General features: G+C 39.7%; 2 protein-coding genes across 10 annotated transcripts in view; one reads left to right on the top strand and one right to left on the bottom strand.

Annotated features, from left to right (window-relative positions):
- The window catches only part of FAM228B (family with sequence similarity 228 member B), a 50,978-nt gene that overhangs the window by 2,433 nt on the left and 22,395 nt on the right, over positions 1-26,150 (bottom strand). The window lies entirely within an intron of this gene.
- ITSN2 (intersectin 2) overlaps positions 1-26,150 on the top strand; it is an 80,642-nt gene that overhangs the window by 42,361 nt on the left and 12,131 nt on the right. For 6 of the 9 annotated variants that reach the window (XM_077175136.1, XM_077175139.1, XM_077175134.1 and 3 more), the window contains exons 12-29: positions 991-1,253; positions 1,892-2,041; positions 2,267-2,407; positions 3,212-3,299; positions 3,929-4,068; positions 4,957-5,037; positions 6,724-6,860; positions 8,005-8,450; positions 9,644-9,765; positions 11,505-11,680; positions 11,958-12,102; positions 12,499-12,704; positions 13,516-13,580; positions 14,248-14,414; positions 14,713-14,758; positions 14,944-15,065; positions 15,862-15,958; positions 16,780-16,971. In XM_077175136.1, coding sequence (XP_077031251.1) covers positions 991-1,253; positions 1,892-2,041; positions 2,267-2,407; positions 3,212-3,299; positions 3,929-4,068; positions 4,957-5,037; positions 6,724-6,860; positions 8,005-8,450; positions 9,644-9,765; positions 11,505-11,680; positions 11,958-12,102; positions 12,499-12,704; positions 13,516-13,580; positions 14,248-14,414; positions 14,713-14,758; positions 14,944-15,065; positions 15,862-15,958; positions 16,780-16,971 — 2,784 coding nt within the window. Of the gene's footprint in view, positions 1-990; positions 1,254-1,891; positions 2,042-2,266; positions 2,408-3,211; positions 3,300-3,928; positions 4,069-4,956; positions 5,038-6,723; positions 6,861-8,004; positions 8,451-9,643; positions 9,766-11,504; positions 11,681-11,957; positions 12,103-12,498; positions 12,705-13,515; positions 13,581-14,247; positions 14,415-14,712; positions 14,759-14,943; positions 15,066-15,861; positions 15,959-16,779; positions 16,972-21,754; positions 25,364-26,150 lie in introns of those variants that run through there. The other 3 variants (XM_077175141.1, XM_077175140.1, XM_077175142.1) reach the window with 2 other exon arrangements.

Genomic DNA, 26,150 nt, shown 5'->3' with positions numbered 1-26,150 from the left:
GGGCTGGTTTTGAAGGGCACTGAAACCTTTAGGAAGTGGAAGAAGGAATGCAATCCATGGAGAGCTTCATTTCAGGAGCTAGATCCCTTTTAACTTGGATGGTAGGAAGCTTGTTGAGTGGATGTAGCCAGCCTGTTTCATCCAATAGAATTGAGAAGGCAGTGACAAGGGGCTATTTTTAGCTGTAGGAGAGGAAAAGTGTGCTGATTAATAATGTATTCTGGAAAATAAACCCTTCATGGCCAGACACTGCTGTGCTACTGCAAATTTTTTTTTCATTTGAGAGTTCCTGGCATTACTGGCCATTCTGAAAGCAGCGGGGTCCAGAGTAGTTCAGTTCTCTGCAAACTGGAAGCAGTTTGGACATAACATAAATTCTCCTACTGACAATGTTACAGGGACACTGCAAGACAAAACTTGCCTTTCCTTTTGGAAGGGTGGTTGCAGGGGCCTAAACCATTCCTTTGTGTCTCTTTTCATCCTTGTGTGCAGTAATTGAGCTTGATCCTGTTTTGGTTACTCATAGTTTTAGCTCCAGGAACTCTTACAGGGAGCACCCTTAAAAACTAAGCTCTTTATCCATGTGTTAATGTTTCCTGCACATTGGAAAACCTTTCTAACAGCAGAGAGTTTTCTCCCAGCTTATAAAAGCTGTTCTTTTATGTTTTCCTCTAGCATTCTTTCCTCTTTCATTCTTTAGAGTGAAAGGCTTTCCTGTAACATTCAAGTCATTTTCGTGGTCACTTTTAAACTGGAACTTATTCTTCTTTTATTTTTTTTCCCCAGTTGGAATATACTTAGGAAAATTTAGAGGTATTTTTGAAGAGAAAAATAAAAATAATACTTTAACAAATGGAAGATGCTTACATCATCCATGACTGAACAACCTGAGCTTGCCAAGAAGTTTCTATCTTTAGTGGCATAACTGAAGTCCTTGTTTGAGAGTGGTGTTTTGCACAGGGCAGAAATAACAACCTTTCCTTCTTTTAGTGACATTTGAGGACAAAAGGAAAGCCAACTATGAGAGGGGAAATATGGAGCTGGAAAAACGCCGACAGGTCCTGCTGGAGCAGCAGCAGAGAGAGGCTGAAAGGAAGGCTCAGAAGGAACGGGAAGAGCAGGAGCGAAGAGAGAGGGAACGCCAGGAGCAGGAGCGGAAGAGGCAGCTGGAAATGGAGAGGCAGCTGGAGAGACAACGAGAGCTGGAGAGACAAAGGGAAGAAGAAAGGAGGAAAGAAATAGAAAGGCGGGAGGTTGTTTACTTAACATTGCTTTTAATGCTCCAAGGAATGTGTATGTGCATATAGCATCCAGGGTTTGAGTGCTGTCTCCTGGCCTGGCTGATGCCAGGTTGTCTTGGAGAGAGAACACCATTTGTTATAAATATTGGTATAGGTTAAAGATTTTCAGATACTTCATAGGAGAGATGAGATTTTCTTGAGCATATTTCTTGCATTTTTGCAAAAATTTGTATTCCAAACAAGACTCTATTGAATTCATAATTGATAACATTTTGACAGCCGAGCTTGAGACAAATTTGCTTCTACTTGGTGTCTCAGTGCATGCATCACACTTCCATATTTTATGTAGTTCTGTGAAATACTGCTTGTAACCTCCTTTGAGTATCTGTCAATGTGCTGTTTTATGGGCAATATTCCAAGCTGCAAAGGCTTTCTGAATTATGAAGCTTTTTTTCATCCAGAGTCAGGAGTGTGGCACGAAGAATCTTGTAGGATCACTTCCTGCGTTCTTTGATGCTGAAGTGTATAAGAGCACTTTAGAGAAGACATTATGTTGTGTTGCTGCTTAGAAATAGAGCACATCATATTAAATCATGCTCTCTGAGTTCTGCATCTCCACTGTAATTTAAGGTAATGCAACTTTTCCTCAGGCAGCAAAGCAGGAGCTCGAGCGCCAGCGACGACTGGAATGGGAGAGGATCCGTCGCCAAGAGCTTCTCAATCAGCGCAACAGGGAGCAAGAAGAAATTGTCAAGTTGACCTCTAGAAAGAAGAGCCTTAATCTTGAATTAGAAGCCCTGGTAAGACAGGAATTTCACCACATATGCTGAAATACAGTATTTAAATTATACAAATACTATACCTGCATTAATGGCCCACTAGGAGTTCCATTCTGTTTTGGATAATGAATCCAAAGCAGGTATTTTGGGTTGTTTTAGAGAATTGGTTGTGAACTAACCTGCCCACAGGCTTAGCAAAGGGATTTTTGCCATATGTGGTGTAATTTGTCTCTGCTTTCTTTCCAGACTGACAAACATCAGCAGATCTCAGGCAGGTTGCAGGATATTCGTAGCAAAAAGCAAATGCGAAAAACTGAGCTGGAGGCTTTGGATAGGAAATATGACCAAGGGATCATGGAAGTCAAGCAACTACAGCAACAGCTGGAGGTGTGTAGCTTTGTTAAGCTTATGGTTTTCTTTTTACCATATTCTGTGTTTCCTAATGCTGTTGAAAATGCATTTCCATCGAGAGGAATATGCAGTCAGTTGGATTGCAGTGGAGAGAGGAAATAGGCAGGACTGTCAGCATTGCAGAGGCTTTTAGTTTTTTCTGTGGTGTTAAACAAATGATTATACGTATTAAAATGAGCTGAGAGTTCAGTAACAGTTGTGAAAACTTCAGCTATTCTTTTGTGGACTGATAGTAGAGACTTCTCTTTAATTTTGAATTCTTCTATGGCTCCAGACTCAGATTTTTTTGAGGAATGTTGTCCTGTGTTCCAACCAAGTTGGTGTTTAGGTTGAATTACCTTGCTGCTCTTTTATCTTTTTTTTTCTCTATTTGAGTTACAAGACATTAATTACTTCTAATCACTTGACTACCCCAAATTATCCTCTGCCATATTTTTATGTGATGTTTCTGCTCATCAGGGAAACTTCTTTTCATGTTGTTACTGTTTTATGTTAGGCTTGGAGCAGTCGCCTTAAATGGTCTTGTGATAATATTTACACTTCTAGCATGTTTGTTAAATATTTTTCCATCTGTGTTAATGGTTTGGGGTCAAAATCTTTCAATTGTAATATTATTTCTATTAAGAGTATAGAAATATTTTTTTTCTTTATCCAGTAATAATAACTTGCATCCCTGTTTCATTAACATGAGTTGTAGCTATGTTTGAAAAGTCTCTCAGTTTTACTTAATGATTCATAAACAATATTAAAATTTTGTTATGTTCTCTTCAACATCTACAGGATTATCAGAATAAACTAATCTATTTGGTTCCTGAAAAGCAGTTGTTAAATGAAAGGATAAAAAATGCTCAACTTGAAAACACTCAGAGTAAGTGCCTGCACATGAGTTCTATTCTTGATTGCCTTGCTGAGTTCTCATCCTTTGTAATCAAGACTGAAGGGTACAGAGGTGTTAATAACAGCTTCACTTCTACATCTTCCCAGTTCAGTGCCATTGTCTCATCTGCATTCCATTATCTCCTTCATGTTCCAAATAAGGGACAAACAAACACATCTTGGCAAGAAAGCACAGATTTTGCTTAAAACTTTATTTATACAGGCTGTGTTGCTCACAGATGCTATCACAATTTGTTCTTTTTTTGGTAGTCTAAACTCAGGGGAGTTAATTTATGTAAAGTTTGGTCTTTGTTTCAAATTACACTGGAAGTCTCTGTCTAGAGAAACTTGGTATGAAATACTCTGCTATTAAAAAAAACAACAACTTGCAAGTTATTCTGTATGTATTGCATGTAATGCCTGTGGGCCTTAGTTCAGTGTTGGGGATATTTCTTCCTTGTGCTGTATATGAATAGAAAGGTAAATCAAGGAATTTTTGTGAGGAAGGAGGTTTGGATTGTATATACAACAGGCAAATAACAAACAATGATTAAGAACTCGGGAAAAATTTTTTAAAAACCCCAGAAACATATGTAAAATTGCATGTCTTTCCTTATGCAGGTACAGGAGTTGATTCAGTGCACAAGAAGTCCCAAGAAAAGGAAGAATTATGCCAAAGACTTAAGGAACAACTAGATGCCCTTGAGAAGGAAACTGCTTCTAAACTTGCTGAAATGGATGAGTTTAACAGTCAGCTTAAGGTACTTGCATTATCCAAATATCCTACACTTGTGAGCACTGTATTTTATTTCTCCATCCAGTTATAAAGATTGGTGTCACTTTCACCAGGCTTCCACCAATTTCAGTGTCAAATAAGAATTATCAAAAGTCTTGGAGTAAATAACACTATACAAATGCAAATGTATTGCTAATGTACTAAAATATGAGTCTCTTGCTAACTATTGCTTTGCATGACTCAGCTATTGCTCCCTCTCACCTTTTGCCTTCTAGAACTCATTTTGATTTAGAATTAAAGTTTCTCAGGCCTTTGCACATTCTGTTCTTACAGTATGAGGTCATATTTGCTGCTATTTTTGAATTGTGTACTGAACACTTGACTTTTGTTGATAGACCTGTGTGGTTTCACAGCACACTCTGCAAGGTCTGGTGGCAGATTTGGGTACGAGCCTAAAAGTAACTGTAGGCCACTTATTTCTTAATATTTGTTAATTTGTTGTAAGCTAAGAGTTGTTGACCACTGGCTCTGAATTTTTGTTTCTGAGGCAACTCTTGGCCTGCCTAAAAGCTCAGGCAGCTCTCACAGGGTAGCACTCATCCATTTAACTTTATTTGCCAGCTTGCTCCAAGTGGCACTGGTGGGAACTTTTTCCCTAGATAATGGATTGATGCTGGGCCAGCACAGGGGCTCTGCACTCTCCAGTAAAAAAAAGGCCACAAAAATTTGTAAATGTGTAAGGAATTCATTTTCTTTTTAAAAGTGGCTTATTGCAATGGGCATTTTCAGTTACTTGTTTGTTGCATGGCTTGCTGTGTTCAGTGGCTGCATCCACAGTTCAGTCTTCCCTAAAATATGTTTTTCAAAATACAGTGCAAAGATTAATTGGCTTTTTATCTACCTTATCTTACAGTGTGAGAATATGGATGATTCTGTTCTTCAGTGCCTTTTGTCTCTGCTAAGCTGTCTCAACAACCTCTTCCTCTTACTTAAGGTTATTTTCTAATCTTTGGCTTTTTTGTTTTTTAATTATTTCGCAATTTCTCTCTGCTTACCCTTTCTGTTTGGATGTACAACTTCTAATTAAATACATTTTCCCAAAAGAAAATCAGTAGGCTGCTTTTCTTTCTGCTAGCTTTTATATCCTCTTTAAGACTTAATATCCTTACCTGCTTAGAAATCCAAACTGCAGAATACTGAGAGCAAAATCCTGACTTTTAATTTTTTTGTTTCTTAATGGTCTGTTTTCTAAGTTGTTTCACCCAAACATTTTTCTTGTTAATTAACATGAACCAAAAATCAGTCTCAGATGGAAACAGTGTCTTCTCCCACTTTTCCATCTCTTGCTCTGTACCTGTAGCCATCCATCCTGAGCTGTGAGTCAGGTATTCAAGTTCTTGTCCGGGGTGCAGAATATGATATGGCAAACACAGTGCTGTCAAACCTCCAGATTAACCCAGTACTAAAAACTACTTGCTGTCTTTCAACATTACTTTTGTCTGCTGAGGTCAGAAATACTTTTAGAATAATGTATGAAGCAAAAACCCCAACAGAATTACCTAACTGAGCTTTTCATTTTGCTTTGCTTGAGGGTTTTTCTGTCCTTAAAGGTAGAGAATTTTTCTCATGTAAGTTCGCTTCCATAGTGTTCCTGAAATTCTGGGCAAAGTAAGAAGGAAAAATGTTCCCAGCTGAATATATTTGGGAAAAAATTGTAGTCAATTGCTTGATTTAGATTGTTGCTACAGAGACTTCCAATGCCACAGCAATCTAAATTGTACCATATGCCTTAGGCAACGTGATTCTTGGTAGAGTTGCATATTGTAGTGGGAATGCTTCATTCTTAATTGCTTTATTTGTATTTATGAGATCGGATACAAAAAATCAGAGTTTACCTGTTGCATTGCTGTTGTACCTGTTGTATATCAGCAGGATTTTCCTAAGTAAAAAGACTGAGCTATCTTAGAGGTGTTTTGCAACAAGGTGAAGTACAGGCGAAAGTAATTCTATTACTGTTGATCTTTTTCAGTCTGTAAATTTAATTATCAAAAAGATACATTCTGATTTTTTGTTTGGAAAAAAAGATTGTTATCAGAGGGAGGTGGGATAGGAATTGAAGGATGTGTTCAGAAAGAAAAAAGACTAAAACTGAGAAGGTTACAAGTACAGGAAAAGTCCAGTCAGAGTTAGTGCCTTTAAGCTGTGGTTTCCCACAGTGGTAAGACTGCTGGGTATATTTCAGTTTAAACATGGGACTGATCACTCAGGAAGCATCAAGGGTGAGCACCCTACTGCAGGATGCTTTCTCAGGTTATGGTACAGTGTTGGCTTTCAGCTGAAATCTGCCTCCTTGTAGTTACTTAAAATACAATTCACTGCCTTCAGAAATGTTGTGTTTGAACATTCAATTCTGCATCTTCCCCTCTCCTCTGTTGTATTTGGCATTTCCAGCAGGTGTAGGACTGGAAGGGCTCTTTGAAAGCCCAAATTACATCACTGATTTTGCAAACCTGCCATCTCCTTTTATACTTCCAATGATTTGACTTCCTTTGCAGTGACCTCCAAGGACTATTAATAACTTAATACTATTTTTGCCATTTGTATTAAAACTTGGTTGAAAAAGCATTAAATACCTGGATGGCTTTATTCCCTTTTATGTATTCCACTGTTCCCTCCCTAGGACCTGAGGGAAAGTTACAGCACACAGCAATTAGCCTTGGAGCAGCTCCACAGGATCAAACAGGACAAAATAAGAGAGGTACAAAAAAGAAGAGCTGAGCTGGCACAGAAGAAGCGACTGGAAGATGAGGCTGCAAGGTAATCATGGCTGAGGGTGTCAGTGTGGCAGTGCTTAGAACAAAATAATGCTGTTGTGGCTTTTAAGATAAGATCTATGTTTTTAATGTAAAAAATACATCCTATGTTGCCTTAGAGGAAGCATTTTATGTCGAGTACAACTTGTGTAAGAGGGTTTGAATTTGAGATTTTCAATGGTTTATATTTGATTTGACTGAAGAAGCAGAGCTAGTGACCTTGTAGTGTGGGTGATCCATGGGCTTTGCTTATCACAGCATTTTTCTGCTTGAGATGAAGTTTCATAACATTGTGACAGTCTCAGAAAGCCATGTGCCATATGTGTGGTGATGGCCTGTTAATTTTTTGGTTGGACACAGCTGTGTGATGGAGTAACAGCATTCCTGCACAGCTCCTACTGCATCCTGCCACATGCTTGGAAACACTAAAATGCCCATCAGAGGAGTGGATGTCCCACAGGAAATGGATGAAAAGGTCTCATCTAGACATTTTTAAGAAGATGGCCCAAAGGGTTAGATCCTTTCTCTTCAGAAAAAAGGTCTTGACAGCTAAAATATTGTGTTGAATTGGATACTAACTTCTTTAGACAGCTGAGGCATAGGATAACATCTGAATAGTTACAGAGAGTACAGTCAGGTTTCCAGATCATGTCTGCTGCAGTGTGGTCCTGGCAGGGATAAGCACATTGGATAGATTACAAGTGCTGAAGGCAAAAATACCAAGCTGACAAGATCAGTATGCAAAGGCTATTTTTATCTATGTACCTGAGTGGAATTAATCTCTGTGGAAGTCATTGTTTCCAGTCGGAAGATTTGGATACTGCCTTGCTGGAGAGCTTAAATCCAGCTTGGTTCAATTATCAGATCAGTTCTTGCTCATCAGGATGCAGGTGGGCAGAAGTGCTTGTGAAGGCACTGCTCAGGTGATGGACTAAAATTATTGGATTTTAATCAATTTGTTATTTTTATGTGGAGCACTCTGGCATTCATGTTAAGCCATGGTCTGTGGCAGAGCTGATGACCCTGAGAGCAAGTGATCAATGTCATAAACTCAGTTTTGCTGACAAGTGTCACTGATTACTGTAGGAACACAGTCTCATTCGTTTTTATGTGGATGTTCTCTTACCTCTCTCATTCCTTTCTTCTAGGAAGGCAAAAAGGGAGAAGGAGAACCGATGGCAGGAAAATATCCGAAGGGAAGAGGAAGAGAAAAAGAAACGACTGGAGGAAGAACGAATGCAGGAAAAAGTCCAAGAAAAGCTGAAAGCTGAAGAAGCAGCTGCCATGATGAGGGAAAGGGAAAACAAACAACACCTTCTTGCAGAGGAGGAGAAAAATAGACAAGCCACGATCTCGAGGGAGGTGGAACAACAAAGGCAGAGGCAACTGGAAGAAGATAAAAGAAAACAAGAACAAATAGCAAAAGAAGCTGAAGAGAGGCGCAAGCAGAACGAGGAGATAAAAAAGATAAAAGAAGCAACCAACTCTCAAGAGGTGGAGAAACACACTTCTAAAATAAATATAAATGACAAGTTTGCAGATCTGTTGAAGCCAACAGAGGGGAAAAATCTTAAGCCACCTTGGAAAAATGAAGGTAATCTCAAAATCATTAGACTTTTGGACTTTTACTTCTCTGAGTGTTCTTTCACTCTTCAGGTGTACTATTATTGATGTGACCCTATGGCAGACTTCTTGCCTAAATTACAATTAAAAAGAACCCAAACCAGCAATGTTTCCTGTCTTTGTCAGTTACAAATGATCCTATAAACTGAAGTTACTTCTGTCAGTTTTCAGCACCTATGACTCTGATGACAAACTGATCATGGTCAACAAATAGCAGTTTCTGGGAACAGTAATATTTTAGGTTTTTCCTAGGGCTTGCACTTTCTTTCATTCAAACAGAATGCTAATATGGAGGGGTTTTGTTCATTGACGAGAGATGGGCAGGTAATGCTCAGACAAGTGATTTCATAGCAGTGAAATGTAGTTTATTTTTGCATTACTCAATGCCTTAAATGAAAAAAAAAACAAAAACCTGAATGACTAGACCTAACTAGTTGTGGGACTTGGAAAAATAGTGCTTTAACAGTATTTTCACTAAGGGCACGTTTGATTTCATCCTTCATTAGTTCTTGTCAGTTTTTATTAGCCACTTTTCTCACTGAGTTCAGCAAGGATCAAATTAGAACAAGGCTGAAAGATATTTGCACACCTCAGCTATACCTTGTAAGACATTCCCTGTTTGCAACATCAGTCACGGACTTGGAGAATGGAGATGCAAAGAAAATAGAAATCGTGATATTTTGCTATTATAGGTTTCTAAATAAAATCTTCACAACATGCTGCTGAGCACTTCTTGTTTCAACAGTGGGATCTTTTCAACTTGGAACATTATAGTGCGTTAAATGAGGTTTTATTAAAGCACTGGCTTAGCCAGAGCAGCATGGCAAGGAAAGAGGAGAACATAAAAATTTCATTTTAACAATGTCTAGCAGGTGTCCCTGGCCATGGCAGGAGGCTGAAACTAGATGACCTTTAAGGTCCCTTCCAGCCCAACCCATTCTGTGTTTTTGTGATTTTTCCCCTGCAGAAGTCAATGCGTTTTGTTGTCTCAGTTACATTTCCATGATGGGTGTGTTAAATTGATGCCCGGGTGATCTCCTCTGATACCTGTGCTGTGTCTGGGGCAAGAACTGATATTCCTACCAGTTGCTTGGAGTGATGGGGCTCCAGCTGAGTGCTTGTCTCAGCTGTGTCAGAGTGGTAACTGGTTTTCTTACCTTCCAGGCAAGGCAGCTGGTGCTGCAGAGTCGAGGAATTCCGTTGCCTTGGTAAATTACAGAGCTCTGTATCCATTTGAGGCAAGGAACCACGATGAGATGAGCTTTAATACTGGAGATGTAATTCAGGTAAGATTGGCTATTCACATTTAACTTGCAAAAATTAACCTTTTTCTCTAGCCTTGAGATGCACAAAGTCTTAAGGGTCAAAAGCCTTGTGTTTGATGTATTGTAAGGTTTACTCAAAATTTAAACTGGATTGCTGCTTTATGTTTTTCTAAACAGGCAAAATTAAGATCAGTACAGCCAAAATATTTCTCTGAGTTTTACATATCCCAGATATTTTGACAATCTCTTTAAATATAAGAACAGTGAATGCTAGACATAAACTTTCTAAAATTAGTAGATCAGAAACAATGTAGTTGTTGCAGCTCATTGCACATGTACAAGTTGACTTCTGAGTGTTTGCTTGAAATATGAGTATAGTTAATAGACACATGAATTATTCATTGATGGCATTTGAATTAAAATCAAATTAGTTATATAACAAGTAGATGTGAGAGGTTCTTTTGAATCTTAATGCTATTTCCAGTGTATTCTTAACAGACATTTCTGCCTGTCTGAGCAACCTGGTCTAGTGGAAAGTGTCCCTGCCCCTGGCAGAGGGTGTGGAACCAGGTGGTCTTTAAGATCCCCTTCAACCCAAACCATCCTGTGAATCTGTGATTCTCTGAGTGTTCCCTTTATCAATCCTCCCTCAGGCAGATACTTAGAGTAATTTGTTCTGTGTCCATTTATTGCAGCGCTTTTTGGAATTTGCTGTCTATAATATTACACCAGGACCATAAGACTGGAAATGCCTTGTGGCTTCTCAGTTGAAGTCTGTGTTATTTCATTATTAGTTATTAGCACTTGTTTGAAAATCTTTGCCTGCAGGTGAATGGGTGAAAACTGATTACAACTGTGCTAATACAGTTTTAATGTATAAGTATGTGTGGTTGCTCCTCATTCAGACTGTAAGTAGTACAAGTAGGTGATAAGGAAGAATTTATAAAGCAATGTGGTACAAAATACTAAAACACTTGACTAAATTAGCTTTCAGTTTGACAGTGTTAAAGCATTTATTTGCATTTTCATACCGGTGAGCCATGGAAGAGGGAACAAGAGAAGTAGGTTTTGCTTTGACTTCCCTCTCAGCTGTAATTGTATCATTGAACTGCTGATAACTGATTTTAGAAATAGGCTAACAGCTGCCACCTCGTCCTCCTCTGGCATCCCAAACCCCAGCTAAGCTAACCAGCTGATAATGTTTGATGGGCTGCTAATTTTTAGCCAATTTTCACTAACTGGCTAATTTGCAGCATAATGGAAGCTTCAGGATTGCAGTGAATGTTTAAGAAAGCTCTATACTTAATCACACAGTAAATAACAGAATTTTTGGAAGCAGTCAGCTGACAGAGTTAATTATATCTGTGAGCAGAACAGCAGCAGTTGTTTCCTGCTCTGCTGGGCTCACCAGCTCCTTCCTCTTGGCGGCACATTCAGCAGAATCCAGCACAATGCACTGGCATTTTTGGCAGGACAGGGTGGCTCAGAGGCACTGCATGACCCCCATGTGCACGTCTGGGGCCTGGCTGAAGCAGTGCAGAGTCCCTGAGTCTGTCTGCACCTGTGTCTGAAACCAGTGCAGCTGCATCATCACAGGGCAAAATCAGCTCAGTTCTGCCAGGGCAGAGTGAAACTGCTGATCCTGGTGTGGGCACTGCCCCTGTTCAGGTCAGAGAGCCAGCAAGTGCTGACACACCAGGTACCCTGCTTGTTCCATGCTGCTAATTCTCTTTCCTTTGTATTTCTCCTCCTGTCCGTAGGTTGATGAAAAAACTGTGGGAGAGCCTGGTTGGCTTTATGGGAGTTTTCAAGGACATTTTGGTTGGTTTCCGTGCAATTATGTAGAAAAAATACCAGAAGGAGAAAAAGCTTTATCTCCTAAGAAAGCCTTACTTCCTCCTACAGTATCTTTATCTACTACCTCAGCTGCTTCAGAGTGAGTTGTTGTTATGTTTGTGTTTAAATTGCTTTTTCTAAATTTAGCTGGCACATAATGTGCTCTATAGTTTCACTTGGTTTTAAAATACAAAGACAGAAAACTTACTGAAGAACCTTCTTAAATGTCTTGGCTTGGAAAATTTAAGTATTTGATAATCTGCTTTGAATTGTATAGAATATCAGTTTTATAGATGTTGGAAAAAAAGTTCTCTGCTTGAGGTACTTTGTAAATAAAAGTTGTAACTTGATAACTATGCCTTGTGTTCAATTTGCAGACCACTTTCACCAAGTAAATCTGCAGAAGAATCTGATTACCAAAACATCCCCTTTTCCAGCCTGAATGTTAACACAGCCTGGCAGCAGAAATCAGCTTTTACTCGTACTGTGTCCCCTGGATCTGTTTCACCTGTTCATGGACAGGTACCTTGTGCAGAACTTGATGTATTTCAGATTCATCTTAATGAAAATGATTTAAAGGAAAACCAGAACATCACACAACTTTGCTAGTGCTGGGTGCACTGAATGGGCTGGAGGATTAAGAAGCTCATCTAAATATTCTAATAGTGTGCATTGATATAATTCCAAATATTTCCAGGGACCACTGAGCAAGAGCACTCATCTTCCATAATTCTAAAATAATTTTCACCTACAATTAGACACAAAAGATATTTCTAACAAATAAGAAACTGCATTGATGTAAACAAAGTTATTCAGCCATCACTTAGGAATGAAGTTGCTTAACCTTCAATAAAAGATACACCAGTGTTTTTAACAGCTGGGGCAGTGTGGTCAATCAGCATCACTTCTGTCTTACAGGGGCAGCCTGTAGAGAACCTAAAAGCACAAGCACTTTGTTCTTGGACTGCAAAAAAAGATAACCACTTGAATTTTTCAAAGAATGACATCATCACTGTCCTGGAGCAGCAGGAGAACTGGTGGTTTGGAGAGGTACATGGAGGAAGGGGTTGGTTTCCAAAGTCCTATGTCAAGCTTTTACCTGGGAGCGAAACCAAGAAAGAGGAGTAAGTGTGACTTTTGTTGTTTTATTCATCAATTTGCAAAAAGAGGTGGTTTAGAGTGCAAAATTCTTGCAGTGCTTTATTGTGCAGAACATAAATGCCATTTAGAATTTACACTGTGTCATTTTAGTCTTTTATTATTTCATTCTGGCAAGCCAAGTAATGTTGGGCTCACTGCTGTGTAACTACAGACAGTCTTGCTGGCTGAGTGCTGTGAAGCATCAGTGGTGTTTGATTATTCATCAAGTGCCAGACTTTTTGTTCATTACCAGGTCTCCTCTCTTGCAGTGCAGTTGCATTCTGCCTCTAAAGGTGCCAATTTTTAAGTGACCTAAAACTAATTGTAAGCTCTGCACAGAGCAGTATTGTGATTTTCTTCACTTGAAAAGATTATTATGCCTGTTCTAATGCTCCAGGGTACCCGTTCAGATAAAGTCTGGTTACTGCTGGGATGGCTGCACCATGGTGTGTAAATTGTTCTGCTCATGTATTTTGCTAAAACTTCTTAGAAATTCTTTAGAATAAGAGAATTTAGTCAAAATCTTTAATTTACTTATTTTGAATAACATAATTTGTGAATGTATTTCTTCACTTTTATCACATTATATTTTTAAGTGGTGTGCTCTTGGGTGCCATAAATAGATTATATATCAGTAATACTTGGCACTGTTTGATAGGGAAGTCTTTGTAGTTAATTCAGAGTCAGTACCATCTCTGATATAACCAAAGTGATCTTGGTCTCATGTGGATTGAGAGATTTGCTCTTGATCAGTCTCTTGGTAACACAAAGCTTTTTTTTTCCTTCTTTCTGCAGACCAGAAGCTATTTATGCAGCTGTAAACAAAAGGCCTTATACCCAGAATTACACAGCAGGAGAGGGTAAGAGAGCATGAAAAATGCCAACTAATGCTACAGTCTGGTTCTGCTCAATGACTTGTAAATACAGCTCAGTTTGTGAGGAGTTTCTGAGCAGCACTTTGAATGCTTGTCCAAAACAGACAGTGCAAATGTTCAGCTATTGATACAAAAGTACTAAAATAGGTTCTAAAATAGGAAGGTTATAAGTAATTCAGGTTGAGCATAGGCCCAGGTTCTCTTATTAAGACTTCTGCTCGAGCCTGAATATATGTCTGAAAACCCATAAGTAGAGTTCTCTTCCTGCTGTTCTCTACTGTGTTATGCTGTTCTGTAAAGATATGAGAAAAAATTTTTAATCTCCTGAATGTGGATCGTTCTCTTGCAGTCAGTAAGGAGCAGAGAAAACAAGTATTACTGTTAAAAATGTCTAGTGTATCTCCATGCTTCCCTGATTATATTGTAATTGCAGCTGTGTTTTTTCATTACAAAATTGTGTGCCTGTAGGAGTAAATGTGAGTTCAGCCAAGCAGGTGGACAGGTCAGTTCACAGACTTGTGAAGGTGTGATCCCTGTTATGAGCACACTGTTATGATCCCTGTTGGACACACACTGGAGAATGCTGACACCCTTTATCTGCACCTCTGTGCCCCTCTGAAGCTGTGCTCTCCCCTGTGTGCTCCCTGCACAGAGTACATTGCCCTGTATCCCTACTCGAGCTCCGAGCCCGGAGACCTGACGTTCCTGGAAGGGGAGGAGATCCTGGTGACCCAGAAGGAAGGGGAGTGGTGGACCGGGAGCATCGATACCAGAACTGGAATCTTCCCCTCCAATTACGTCAGACCAAAAGATCCAGATGTGAGTTCAGAGTCTGAGAATTAACAATTCTCAATGTGTCTTCTCTCCATTTTATTCTGTTGGCACCCAGCTCCCACACAGGGATTTTGAGCATAGGTTAATATGCTTGACAGAAAAGAAAATCCTTAGTAGCTTGAGTGCTAAATTAGAGCTGTAGCCAGTGTCACACTGCCTCTCTCTCTGTACAGGATGGTGATCTGTTAAATATGGGTTTAAAGTTAAAATCTCCATGTGCTTTTAGTGTAAACTGTACTGGTTTTATTGCACATTAAAGGTGATTGTTGTTCTGTCTTTGTAGGCTTCTAGCTATGCTGGCAAAACTGGAACTATAAACAAGAAACCCGGTAAGTGTATGACAACCTTTTAACATTTAAGACTGTTTCTTAAGTAACTCTGAGTATTTAGGTTCATAGCAGTGTTTAATGGTGGCTGATGTTCTTAGCTGCAAGTTGTGTATCAGAATATTTCTGTGGATCCAGCTCTTACTGCAGTGAAAAAATAACAAGTGCAATTACTGCTTTCTTTCCAGAAATCGCTCAGGTTACTACTGCCTATGCTGCATCAGGAACTGAACAGCTCAGTCTTGCTCCAGGACAGCTGATACTTATTCTGAAGAAAAATGCCAGTGGATGGTGGCAAGGAGAGTTGCAGGTAAGTGATTCAAGGAGGAATAATTGTAACTTCATGAATGGCAAGGAGGTGCTCTCAGGTTTAATTCAAAAAAACAACTAAGTATAGAGTTATAGAAAAGCTGGTCAGAAAGTTATCCTGTATGAGCCAAAGAGGAAGAGAAGCTGTATGGTGGATTTTTTTTGTTTGTTAGATTGGTTGGTTGGCTTTTTTAAACTTTGGGTTGCTGGGGGTTTTATGGTTTTTTTAGAGTCAATTTTCTTGGTCACATAGAATAGTAAAACTGTCGATTAACAGGCGGGAGGAGGAAGAGATGAGTTGACAGTTACTTAATTGGTTAGGATTTAATTGGTGAAACATTAAACTGTGAAGTTATTCTAATGAAGGAACAGGTGGGTTTGGAAGCTGGAGTTGGAAGCTTCTTTAATGCAAAAGTTCTGTTCCCACTTCTCTCCTTTCCCCACCTAAATTTAAGAAGAATGTTCTGTTAAAGTGCCTTTGACCTCATTAGAAACTCTGGATATGATGCATAGGTGGAATATTCATAGAACAAATTTTCACCCCTACATTTGAGTTGTACTCTGAAATCTCACTTAAAAAATTTGGATGAACGTATTAGGGTGCAGCTTTATCTGAATTGCATTGTTTTATGCTTTAGTCAGATTTTTGTCTTTTAAGATTCATTCAGTAGCTGTTTAGAAGCCTGACTTCTTGTCTTCTGTTGGGAAAAATCTGTGACATATATGTTGCATTTTTTTTCCAGTCTATGGCCTATTCAGTTTTTCAGTTGTGTAATAACCATTATGAACATTTACAGGCAAGAGGGAAAAAGAGACAGAAGGGATGGTTCCCTGCCAGCCATGTGAAGCTGCTGGGTCCAAGCAGTGAAAGAACCACATCAGCTGCTCCCTCAGGTGAAAAAAAAGAGATTTTGTATTTAATTTAGAATTTTATGTAACTATTTCAAATGTTCATGTATCTGTGAGGGTCAGGCATCCATCTTCTGGGCTTTTTAATTTTGATGATTGCTCTGAAGAGCCATAATCTCTTTTGGAAACCCTATGTTTCCAAGTGCTAGCAAAAATCTTAAAGCTAGCAAACATTGGCAAACCACATGGAATTACATGCACTGCTTCTTACAAAGAGGGAGACTAAGCAAATTTTCAGGTTATTTCTAGGTTTTTCCATTTGAATGGTTGGGTACAAATGAGGCTATTTCACAGAAAATGAGATTTTTTGCTTCTATGTGCTTAAATTATGCTGTTCTCCACAGCTAAGAGTTGCTTATACAACAATTTCCTGGGTTTTACTGGACAATACTTCCCTGTGACTAAAACAGCAACTCATGATTAGCTAATGCATGTTTCCTCTTCCTCTGCAACATTTTCCCCACAAGTGTCTGCAGTAAGATAATCAAACTCACTCTCTTTTCAGCCAGTAAAAGAGAGGAGGATACTTGATTACATTTCAAAGTGTTTGGAAGGCCAGTAGATGCAGTCCATTCATTATAGAAGTTCACAGATATATAAAGTGGAAGTAAGAATTACTGGCTGGCTCAGTTTTAAAGAAGTAAAAGAAAAGGGAAGGCAGTTCTCTACCAAGATAAAATCATGTGGCATTTTTCTCATGCAACAGTGCATGTGAGATGGTTGTTTCTTTCCTGTGGTTTTGTAAAACACTGGGAAAACAGTTTTAACACTGGTATAACTCCATTCTGCTCTTCTTTCCTTCCCAGTGTGCCAGGTGATAGCCATGTATGATTACACGGCCAACAATGAGGATGAGCTCAGTTTCTCCAAGGGGCAGCTGATTAATGTGCTGAACAAGGATGATGCTGACTGGTGGCAAGGAGAAATCAATGGAGTGACAGGTCTCTTCCCCTCAAACTATGTGAAGATGACCACAGATTCCGATCCAAGTCAGCAGTGTAAGCAACCTCTATTTTTGATTAATTTTGTTACTTCATTTCAAAGGTGCATTGCTGTTCTCCTACTTTGTGTTTGGAATTTGGTGTTCCAGGCATCAGCTGAATTGATTACTACTTCAAGTACTCCTTCTTTAAATTCTTTTTTATAGTACAAGGTGCTTTAAACCCTTTTCCAGTTAACCTACAAGCAACCAGCACATAACCAACCAGCCAGTGTAGGATAGCAAGAATGCTGTAGGGTGAGCTAAAAATACTGGAGTGGGTAGGAGTTCTCCTTCCAACAAGATTCTGGTAATTAACATGGACTGGGAAGCAGTGCAGACACACTGCAATTACAGAACTTGCTCAAGTTTTGTAAAATAAGGAAAAGTGCTGTAGTAATTTTAACACATATATCAGTTAAGTAAAAATACCCATAAAAAGGATAGGAAAAAGATTTTGGCATTAGCACGTGGTCTGTCCTTCTCCTGGCTCCCAGCATTCCAGCTGTCATCCAGTCCTGAGAAACAAGATATATGTCAGGACATAGGCTGAGGTGAAAATTACCAGCAGCAGGCTGAGAACTGGATCCCAAACTGTATACCTGACAGTCAGCATCTTCTCTGCATTTTTAGCACATAAACACAGTAAAGGTTTCTGGTGCCCCCTACACACACCCTGGTTTTTGCCCCCTGTGCCCAGAGAAAATTCTCCTCCCAGAGAAATTTAGCACAATTTTTACTCTGTCAGCTTTTCATCCTGTGATTAAAGCAACTTTTACATCAGCCCAGTGGGTTTGGGAGCACACCATGATGCCAGAGTTGCTGCTTTGACACATCAGACCTTGTCCCTTCATTTGCTGTTTTCCTCCAGACAATGTTTGGAGTTCTCTTGGGATAAAAACACCCATCTGGAAATCTGGCTGAGCCTCACTCTTGTTAGCCTGTAGCTGCTGTAGGATCAGTCTGCACTTCAGATTTGATCTCATAGTCATGTTCTTACAGAAAAATTCACAAACTCATAATGAAGGTACAGCTTGGGTTGGAAAGTAAAAATATTTTCCCTGGGTAACTTGTTATGGTTCCTGGGCAAAAGAGAGTGTGCACCATTCTTGAGGTTTTCTTTTTAGCTAAATTACTTCTGAGCTCATATTTTTGATAACATATTGGTCTGTTTTGTTTTTTTTTTTAATGTCTCTGGCCAATGTGGTTGGGATGTCAGAAACTTCTGGATTTAGATTGAATTTAACATTCTTTGATGAGACATAGCTAAATCATTAAAATGGTCCTTTGAAAGCTTTAATTTGTTTGCAAATCTCACTTTTAAAGAAACAGTATAGACTATACCAGATGGGCTATAAAATTAAGATTCTGGCTGAGTATTAAAACTTAGGAATTTTCAAAAATTATAGAGGTAACAGCTTGTCACACCAAGTGTGTTATTTCAAGTTATGTTGTTGAATATGACAAATGCAAGGTCATCACATAAACCACTGATTTTCAGCAAAAGCCATGATAAGACCATGCTGTAATTGGAAATTTTCTGGATAATGAGTAAGTTTTTCTCATTGTTTGCTGGTACATCATTAAGTTTTCCCTCAGATTTCAGTGATGTGAAATAAGAGTATTTCCATCCACATCAAACCGGCTTTTGACAAAGGTAGATGTGCATCAGGTCATCTGTACCTGGCCATTAAACTTTTCTCTAATCACTACTCTATGAAGCAGTTCTACAAAATCCACCTACTGGTGAACAAAGAGAATGTTGAATTTATTCTCATTTTTTCAGATTCTCTCAGGATTTCAAATAAGCTAAGTTCCACACTAGTTTTGTGCTGGGATTTGCCACTCTGTTGTGATATAGGCATTTGGAAACTTAAGGAAAAGTCCTGCCTCAAGCCCAGAGCCTGCACAAACCCAGCACAGCTCAGGAGCTCTGTTCAAATACCATCTCCCAGATTTCAGCTGGGTTGCTGCTGCTGCTGGTCAGTTGTGTGAGCAGTAAGCCACTGCTCTGTAGCTCTCCTCTGTAACCAGAGGAATGTTAAATGTGTCCTGAATGAACTTCCAAACTTCCTTGGGTTTCCTTACAATATTTTTGCCTCTTGTTTAAACAGAGTAGAGAAACTATCACGAGTATTCTTGTGAAATCACTAAGGAATTGTCCCACAGAAATGTTGCTGTGGCCCTCAACAGAACAGCTTTGAGATATGAGAGAATATAATTTTAAAAATGCATTGTTGCATTTCAAAGAACTGCTGATCTGAGTATTATAATGTCTCTGTTGAATAATAGCAGTTTTTCCTACTGTTTTTTCTAGAACAGGTATGATGGTATTGGAAAGGAAGCAGGCAAATTTGGTGTACTCAGATAGGTTTGTAGCTCAGGAAAATTGTGGGTTTTCCCCCAGATTTAAAGACCTTTGTATCTGGAGTCTTTTCTGGGAGTTATTAGTTGTAGCTGTAATGGCAAACTTCCCTAGCAAAGAGGAACTGGGGTCAGTGAGATGTCCCTTCTCTTAAGTTGCTGACATAGCTCTGTGAACAGAACAAAATCACTGTTCCTCTTGGTGTAGCTGTACATCCTGGCATAGGACCCTGCAAGGAAAGAAAAGCAAAATGACTTCAGGGTGTTGTAGGTTTGTTTGTCTCTTAAACATGGGGTGATTGCAGAACACAGGACAGTTAAGTAGTGTTCCTGGTGACTGTGGTGGTGGTTAGACTTGCTCCTGTTTTAATTACAGTTTTAATAGCCTTTTTTCTAATGTTTGCACAAAAGCCATCATAAATAATAAATATACTCAGCAGGTTTCAAAATAGATTTAAAATAAATCTTTGAGTGTTTGCATAACCATGCAGGATCAGATCTTGTGTGTTGCTAGTACCTCTCTAGTGCCAGGTTCTCTTTCCATCCTTTCCAAAGTGTATGTAAGGGGGGGTAGGCATGGTGCTCTCACCACTTCACAGTTCTTCCCAGTGCCCTGGTCTGGGGATAATTTTATTTTGGCCAGTCTTCATCTGCTTTGCACTTGGAAACTTGTTCTCTTATTATTTGTTGGCTTTTTCAATGAGGTACCTTTTCAAGTTTGTAATCCATGGAACCAGTGTGAAGTGTGTCATTTTGTTTTCTTTAGTTGAGATTTTCTCCCCTCAGGTAAATCTCAATCATTAAATGTCAAGAGTCAGGTCTTTGCTGTGTTACCAGGGTCTGACAAGGACACATCTACCAAGTTCTCTTCCCATTCCTCCCAAGGGATATTTAAGGTGGGGTAGGCAGGAGAGAAGTGTAAGGAGGGAAAACAGCTGCTCCAGCTGTGTCTGCATACTTGGTTGCTCAATGTCTTCTGGTGTTAGAGATCAGTTCATCCCTCAGAGATGTTCTTGCTCAAGGCTGGACAGCTCAGCCTGTGCTCCATGTGCAGAGGGGCTTTTGGTTCATCCTGAAGTATCTCATCCCATGAGATTCTCAGAGCTGAATGTTGTGTCAGTTCTTTCTGCTCTAATCTACGTGTAGTGACTGTTTCCTTTTCACTCTTTGTGCTTTCCATAGCCCAGCAGTGCTTCAATCCTCACACATCAGAGTTGCTCCTTCAGGTGCTCAGCCTGAGCTCCAGGCTGTTGTTTGTAGCAATATCTCTAGACCTACCTCATTTTTGTCTTCCCCAAACCTTACTTGTGGATGTGACATGTTGGAGACATGAGGCAAGTCCTGCAACAAGGATCTGTATATCCAGAAGTTGATTTCCATGCACAAAAGATCTTCAGTAATTCCTGTCCATACTGTCAGGTGGATGAAGCTGACTCACTTTCAGGGGTGTTCATAGTGAAAAAACGACTTCTGAACTAAGGTGCTCATGGCTGGTGCATTTCTGTGTCTGTATGGACAGCACATTTGGAAGTTCTCTAGTTCTTGCCAAGTAACTTCTCTTTGTGGAGTAGCAGTTCATGGTAGCAGTGGCTTTGAGGTGTTGCCTGTTGCAGTTCCACATTGATATTAATGCATGAGGATTAATTATTTATTCTGATTTTACTCAACAGCTCCAGAATTTTACCTCTTACAGCAAAGATCAAATATGAAATCAGTCCCTTACTTCATAGTGATATAGTGACTTTGTGTTTCTAAAACTATTTGGTGAATGTCAGTCGGGCTTGATAACACTTCCAGGTTGTAATCCTGGGGTCTGGAATAGTCTCTGGATTGCCCACAAGGTGTGTCCCTCTTCAGACCATGTAGCCCTTGGGGTCTGAGGGATGTGGTACCTCCTGTTCCATGGACACATAAGACTAGAGGCAAGGTTTTAATTTCTTTCAGGCTCAAACAGAATTGAACAGGTTAATTTGTATGTGCTGATATTAATAAATTCCAATGAGATTTTTTGTTACAAGTTTACTTTTTATCTGATTTTCTAATGTCCCAGTAGAAGTTTCTCAAGAGAGATTCTGGTTTTGTTGAAATTCCAGGGAATTTGCCATTGCCTTTAAAAAAACCCTTAGGGCTTGACCTTGTGTTGAAGTCTACATGACAGAAGTTTTCCTTAGGAAGAAACTTTTTGTTCAAATGAATGAGCTGCAGGGGTTTTCAGAGTCAGCCATGGCTGGTCATAAGTACTTAAATTTGTGTGTTTATAAGTATGAAACTGCAAGGGTGGAAGCTTGTGATGTCTGTTCTCAGAAAGTTGAATGTTCATCATTCCTTTCTGACCTTTTTGGTGTTGTTCTGTCTTTGTCCGTAGAATTCATATGTTTCACTCTTCAAATTTATGTTCATTTTATCCTTCATTTTTTTTTGTTTTTTTTTTTTTTTAGGACCCAATGTTGTCTTCCAGTGTGAAAGCACCTCAGAGACCCACTATCCAAGTTTGACTAGCGTGGAGGCAGGGTGGCCAGCCCTGCTCACGTGTCTGACACAATCCTTTTGCTTCGTTTGAACGTTAGATCCAACCAAGAAATTAGGTTTTCGTGGGTTTTCTTCTAATCTACAGTTTCAGTGGATTTGTAAAAGCAGAAAGGATAGTGGGTCTTTGTGTGGCTTTCACTGCTGTTCATTCTTGTTTCCTTTAGTATTTCCTTTGGGATTGATAATCGTAGTCATTAGCATGCATAATCAAGTATTGTTTGCATGGTGGGATTGCAGACACACAAAGACCCACTATTTGCACAGTTTATCTGAGCTGTTTGGAATGGGCACTTGTGTTCTTTTAATGTTATTATGTACATATTTTGCAGAATTAAAATGTTCATTGATTATTGTTCTAATGGACTTGATTTAATCTCTTACATACTGAGCTTTTAAAATTGGGGGCCTTTGTGCCTCATCCAGATACAAACCCTACCTGTGTGCTGCTGATAGTCACTGTGATTACAAACATGCTACAGGATCTAAGGGTTAGATCTGGTGCACTCCATCCAGCCTTTTCACACCCTTTTTAACAGGGGAACTATTAGATGTAGAGTGGAGGATATTTTAATGGTTTTTCTTCCTTCACAGTAGTACTATGGCAGGAATTCAGGTTGTTTTGGCTCAATCCATTCTATCCCTAAACAGCCTCCTTCCTTAAATTCTGATCATTCATATTTGCTTTCAGTTTTGGCAGATGTGCTTAGTTGCTGCAGTAAGTACTTGCACAGCCTCTGTGTGACCAGGCCCTTCCCCTGCCCCTTCTTTTCATTAAATAGTTCATGGTACTGAATTGTTTGTCTCTGGCTGTGGTCTGCAGTGACGTTTAAAGTACTGTCTGAAAGCTGCTGCTCTTCCTCCTGGTAAACAGAGCAGCAGCCTAATGCAGAGGTAACCTCACTGAGGAGGTGTTGCCAGGAGAGAGACACTAAGAGAACCTGGAGTGAGGGCAGAGCATTTGGGTTTAGGATGGAGCTGTGCTCCTCAGCCCACAGTCCTGGCCTTGGAAATGCAGTGCAGTATGAGCTGCCCTTGTCTTACTGTAATGTTTGGAGGGAAGGAGGAACTTGTAACCTTGATTCCCCTTTAAATAAAAGGATTAATTTGATTCTAGACTACTTCTCTGATTAAATAGTTCTGTGCTCTTGTAACAACAAGAGAGATCTCTAGACACAGTATTTAATTTAGTTGGTTTCCTCAACTTGGTTATGAAACAGCAAAGGTCACTTATGCAATCAGAAATGTTTACAAAACAAACTGCTTGTTTACTATATAGACATATATATATATATAGATGAATGTTGTGAAGGTACTATCAGGAAAAGGTTAATCCAATTGCAGAGATTTAAAAGCCTTTCTCCAAAATCCCACGTTATGTATTTATATCCTTGATCAAATAATGTATATGTGCCCTTTAGTTCAGAGATGTATCTTCTGTGCAATACGGATATGCCATGTGCCTACAGAAAACTACAAATGGGTTTTTATTCTGGATGTATTTTGTCTGAACCAGTATTTTGTTATAGAATGAAATCATGTTGTTGTAGGCAAATAATGTGCTAGATAATCCTTTGAGTATTTCAAATGACTTGATTTCCTTCTGAAACCACATTTTAAGTGTTTCTACTAAAATACACTACTCACCCAGAATTGCCTTCTGTGAATTCTGTCTTGGAAATCCTGTTTAATACAGGCTGAAATGTGTTGTGCTGCATCAGTGGCATCAAGCAGTCATGTACTGTAGTCTAAGAATTAGGTGATCTTCTAAATTATGTAATTTCTAAAAGGCAGAAAGGCACTGTTCATCTGTGGGAATTGAGCCACACTGACAATCAATGTTGAGTCAGTTTTCCTTGAATACTATATTACTACTAATTGTCTTTGAAATATTAAAAACAACTTCCCATCCTCACTGAGGTATTTGAGGAATTTTCCAAAATAACGTGGCATTTTACTAATTTTTAAATTTTTTAACTGATACATTTAGAGATTACAGTACTGTTGGCAAAGTTTCACACAAGTAGTAGCCCTGTGTTGTTGTCTAGGTATGAGCACTGATAATTATTGAAACCTCTGCCTCCAAGTCTGAACTGAAAAATATTGAAGTGTGAAGCATTTTGTGCTTTCACAACTATCTTTTCATGTTTCAGTATCACGTGAGTATGCTCTAAATTCTCTTAAGTGTAATAATAAATATAATAATAATAAAAAAATACACCTTAATAATGCTGAGAGGGACATAGTCCCTGCCTTCAGTATTCATCTGTATTGCAGAAGTCTGCGTAGCACAGCTCCAGCACAGTTGCCTGAGAGCTCTGCTCTCCTGCACAGTGGTGCAGAAAGAGTTGGATACATGCATCAGATCATGCAATGCCAAGGATGTATTTACAGCGAGATTATTTAAAAATAATATTCTGTGTCAATGAAGCAGTGTGGCTGTTGGAAGTTGCATTTAAATCAGACTTTACTTTTAAAAATGCAACTTTTTCTCTAGTTATGTGCAATCCACCCCTTTGTTGATAAAAGACCGTAGAGTTGAGTTCAGCTGGTCATCTCAGCCAGTCAAGTAAAATCACCCTAATCTGGGTGAAAATTGTTGGCTGTGGAGCGAAGGGCAAGGTGGAAAGCAGAGTCCTTTGCTGAACTCATGGTTCCCAGGCAAGAGCTGAGAGTCTAAATGTTGCTGAGAGCCACACAAGGTTAAAAAGTAAAACTGAAGCCAACATGGAAAGCAAAATAGGCTGTTTGCTGTTGCCTGCAGTGTGGTACTTGCTAAATGTTGTTTCCTGTGGGCCAGCAGAGAATAGGGGCCCTGGTGTCACAGGGGTGAGAACCAAACAGTGCTGTAAATGCACAAGAACAGGTACCAAAATGCTGTTTCTGTAACTGTCTGGTTTGCATAATGGACTAACAAACTACAGAAGCCTGGTTTGACACAAGCTTAGTTCCTGCTCCAGAGCTGGATCCATGCAGGAAGGCCTTGTGCCACCCCTGGGACCAGAGGCAGGGCTGGCTGTGTGAGGAGCCTGTGGTGCTGAGGGCTGGAGCACCCAGAGCTCTGTCTCCACGTGCTTGATGGTGCAGTCAGGAGCAGAAGGCACAAAGCTCCATCAGAGAGTTGCACACTAATAACTGAAACATCTCCCTCTGGTCACTGAACACTTCTGCCATCTCAGAGCTTTGTCAGATTGTATCCCTGTGTGATTCTCCCGGGCAGGGTTGGAACACCTGTAATTAAGTCTGCTGGTAGGAATGCCAACACTCCTTGGCCTGCAGCGGAAGCTGCTGCAGGGTTGTGCTACTTCAGTGTAATGACCCCATAAAACTGCTGTGTTCTGGTGTGTGCTGCCTTAAAGCCCCTCCTTGTCCTTCCCAAGCTTGAGTGTCACTGTGGGATGGTTGCTGAGATGTGCAAATGCAGGCTGTGCTTAGCATGAGGCAATTGTTCACCTTTGGATTTGAACAAAGTTGTAAGATAACTATGCAAATGTATTTTATTAAAGGGACGCATAAAAGGATCTAGTTTGTCTGTTGTGGTTTTTTGTCCATCTGGGGAGGATATTTTTTCCCAGCTGAATAGCTTGGAATGAGCATTGTGTCAGCTGTGATGGAGTGACTTGATTTTGCTTTTTACCTCTTGAAAATTGATTCATAAATTTCCTCTGTTTTTACTGATTAGGGGAAATTGGCTAGAAGTTTTTATTATTTCTCCCAGGGCCTGATGGAAACTGCCTTTTCCACAGTAGCAGATTTATTGTTTTAGTTCCTTTTGTGGGTTTCAGAGGCTGCTGGTGGCTCCAAGAGTGACAGGAGTGTTGGCCTTGTGTGTGGCTGCAGAGCTTGCACCTGGCTGTGCTGGTGTCCCCTGATGTCATCAGCTGCTCCCTGGCTGTCCTGAAGGGACTGTGCCAATGCCAGCCCTTGGTCCTTAAGGGGACTCCTGGTCTTTCTATGGCTGGGAAAATGGAGGCAGGAAAAAGACCCCCAACCTTTACCTGCTTTTTCCAGCCATGTCAGCTGGCTTCAGAGTTAAACAAACAACCCCTTCAAAAAAAAAAAATCCAACCCTAAACAAACCAAGATATTTCCTTTAAAAAAGCAGTTTATATGGAATCATAGAGTCATTAAGGTTGAAAAAGACCTTTAAAATCATCAAATCTAATCATTGACACAGCACCAATAAACCACATCCTAAAGTGCCATATCAGTACTTCCAGGGATGGGGTCTCCACCTCTTCCCTGGACAGCTTTATAACCCTTTCCATGAAGAAATTTTTCCTAATATCAAATCTAAACCTCTTCTCC

This window comes from Agelaius phoeniceus, chromosome 3, assembly GCF_051311805.1.
Source record: "Agelaius phoeniceus isolate bAgePho1 chromosome 3, bAgePho1.hap1, whole genome shotgun sequence".
Taxonomy (NCBI): domain Eukaryota; kingdom Metazoa; phylum Chordata; class Aves; order Passeriformes; family Icteridae; genus Agelaius; species Agelaius phoeniceus.
This window is presented reverse-complemented; position numbering and strand designations above follow the sequence as displayed.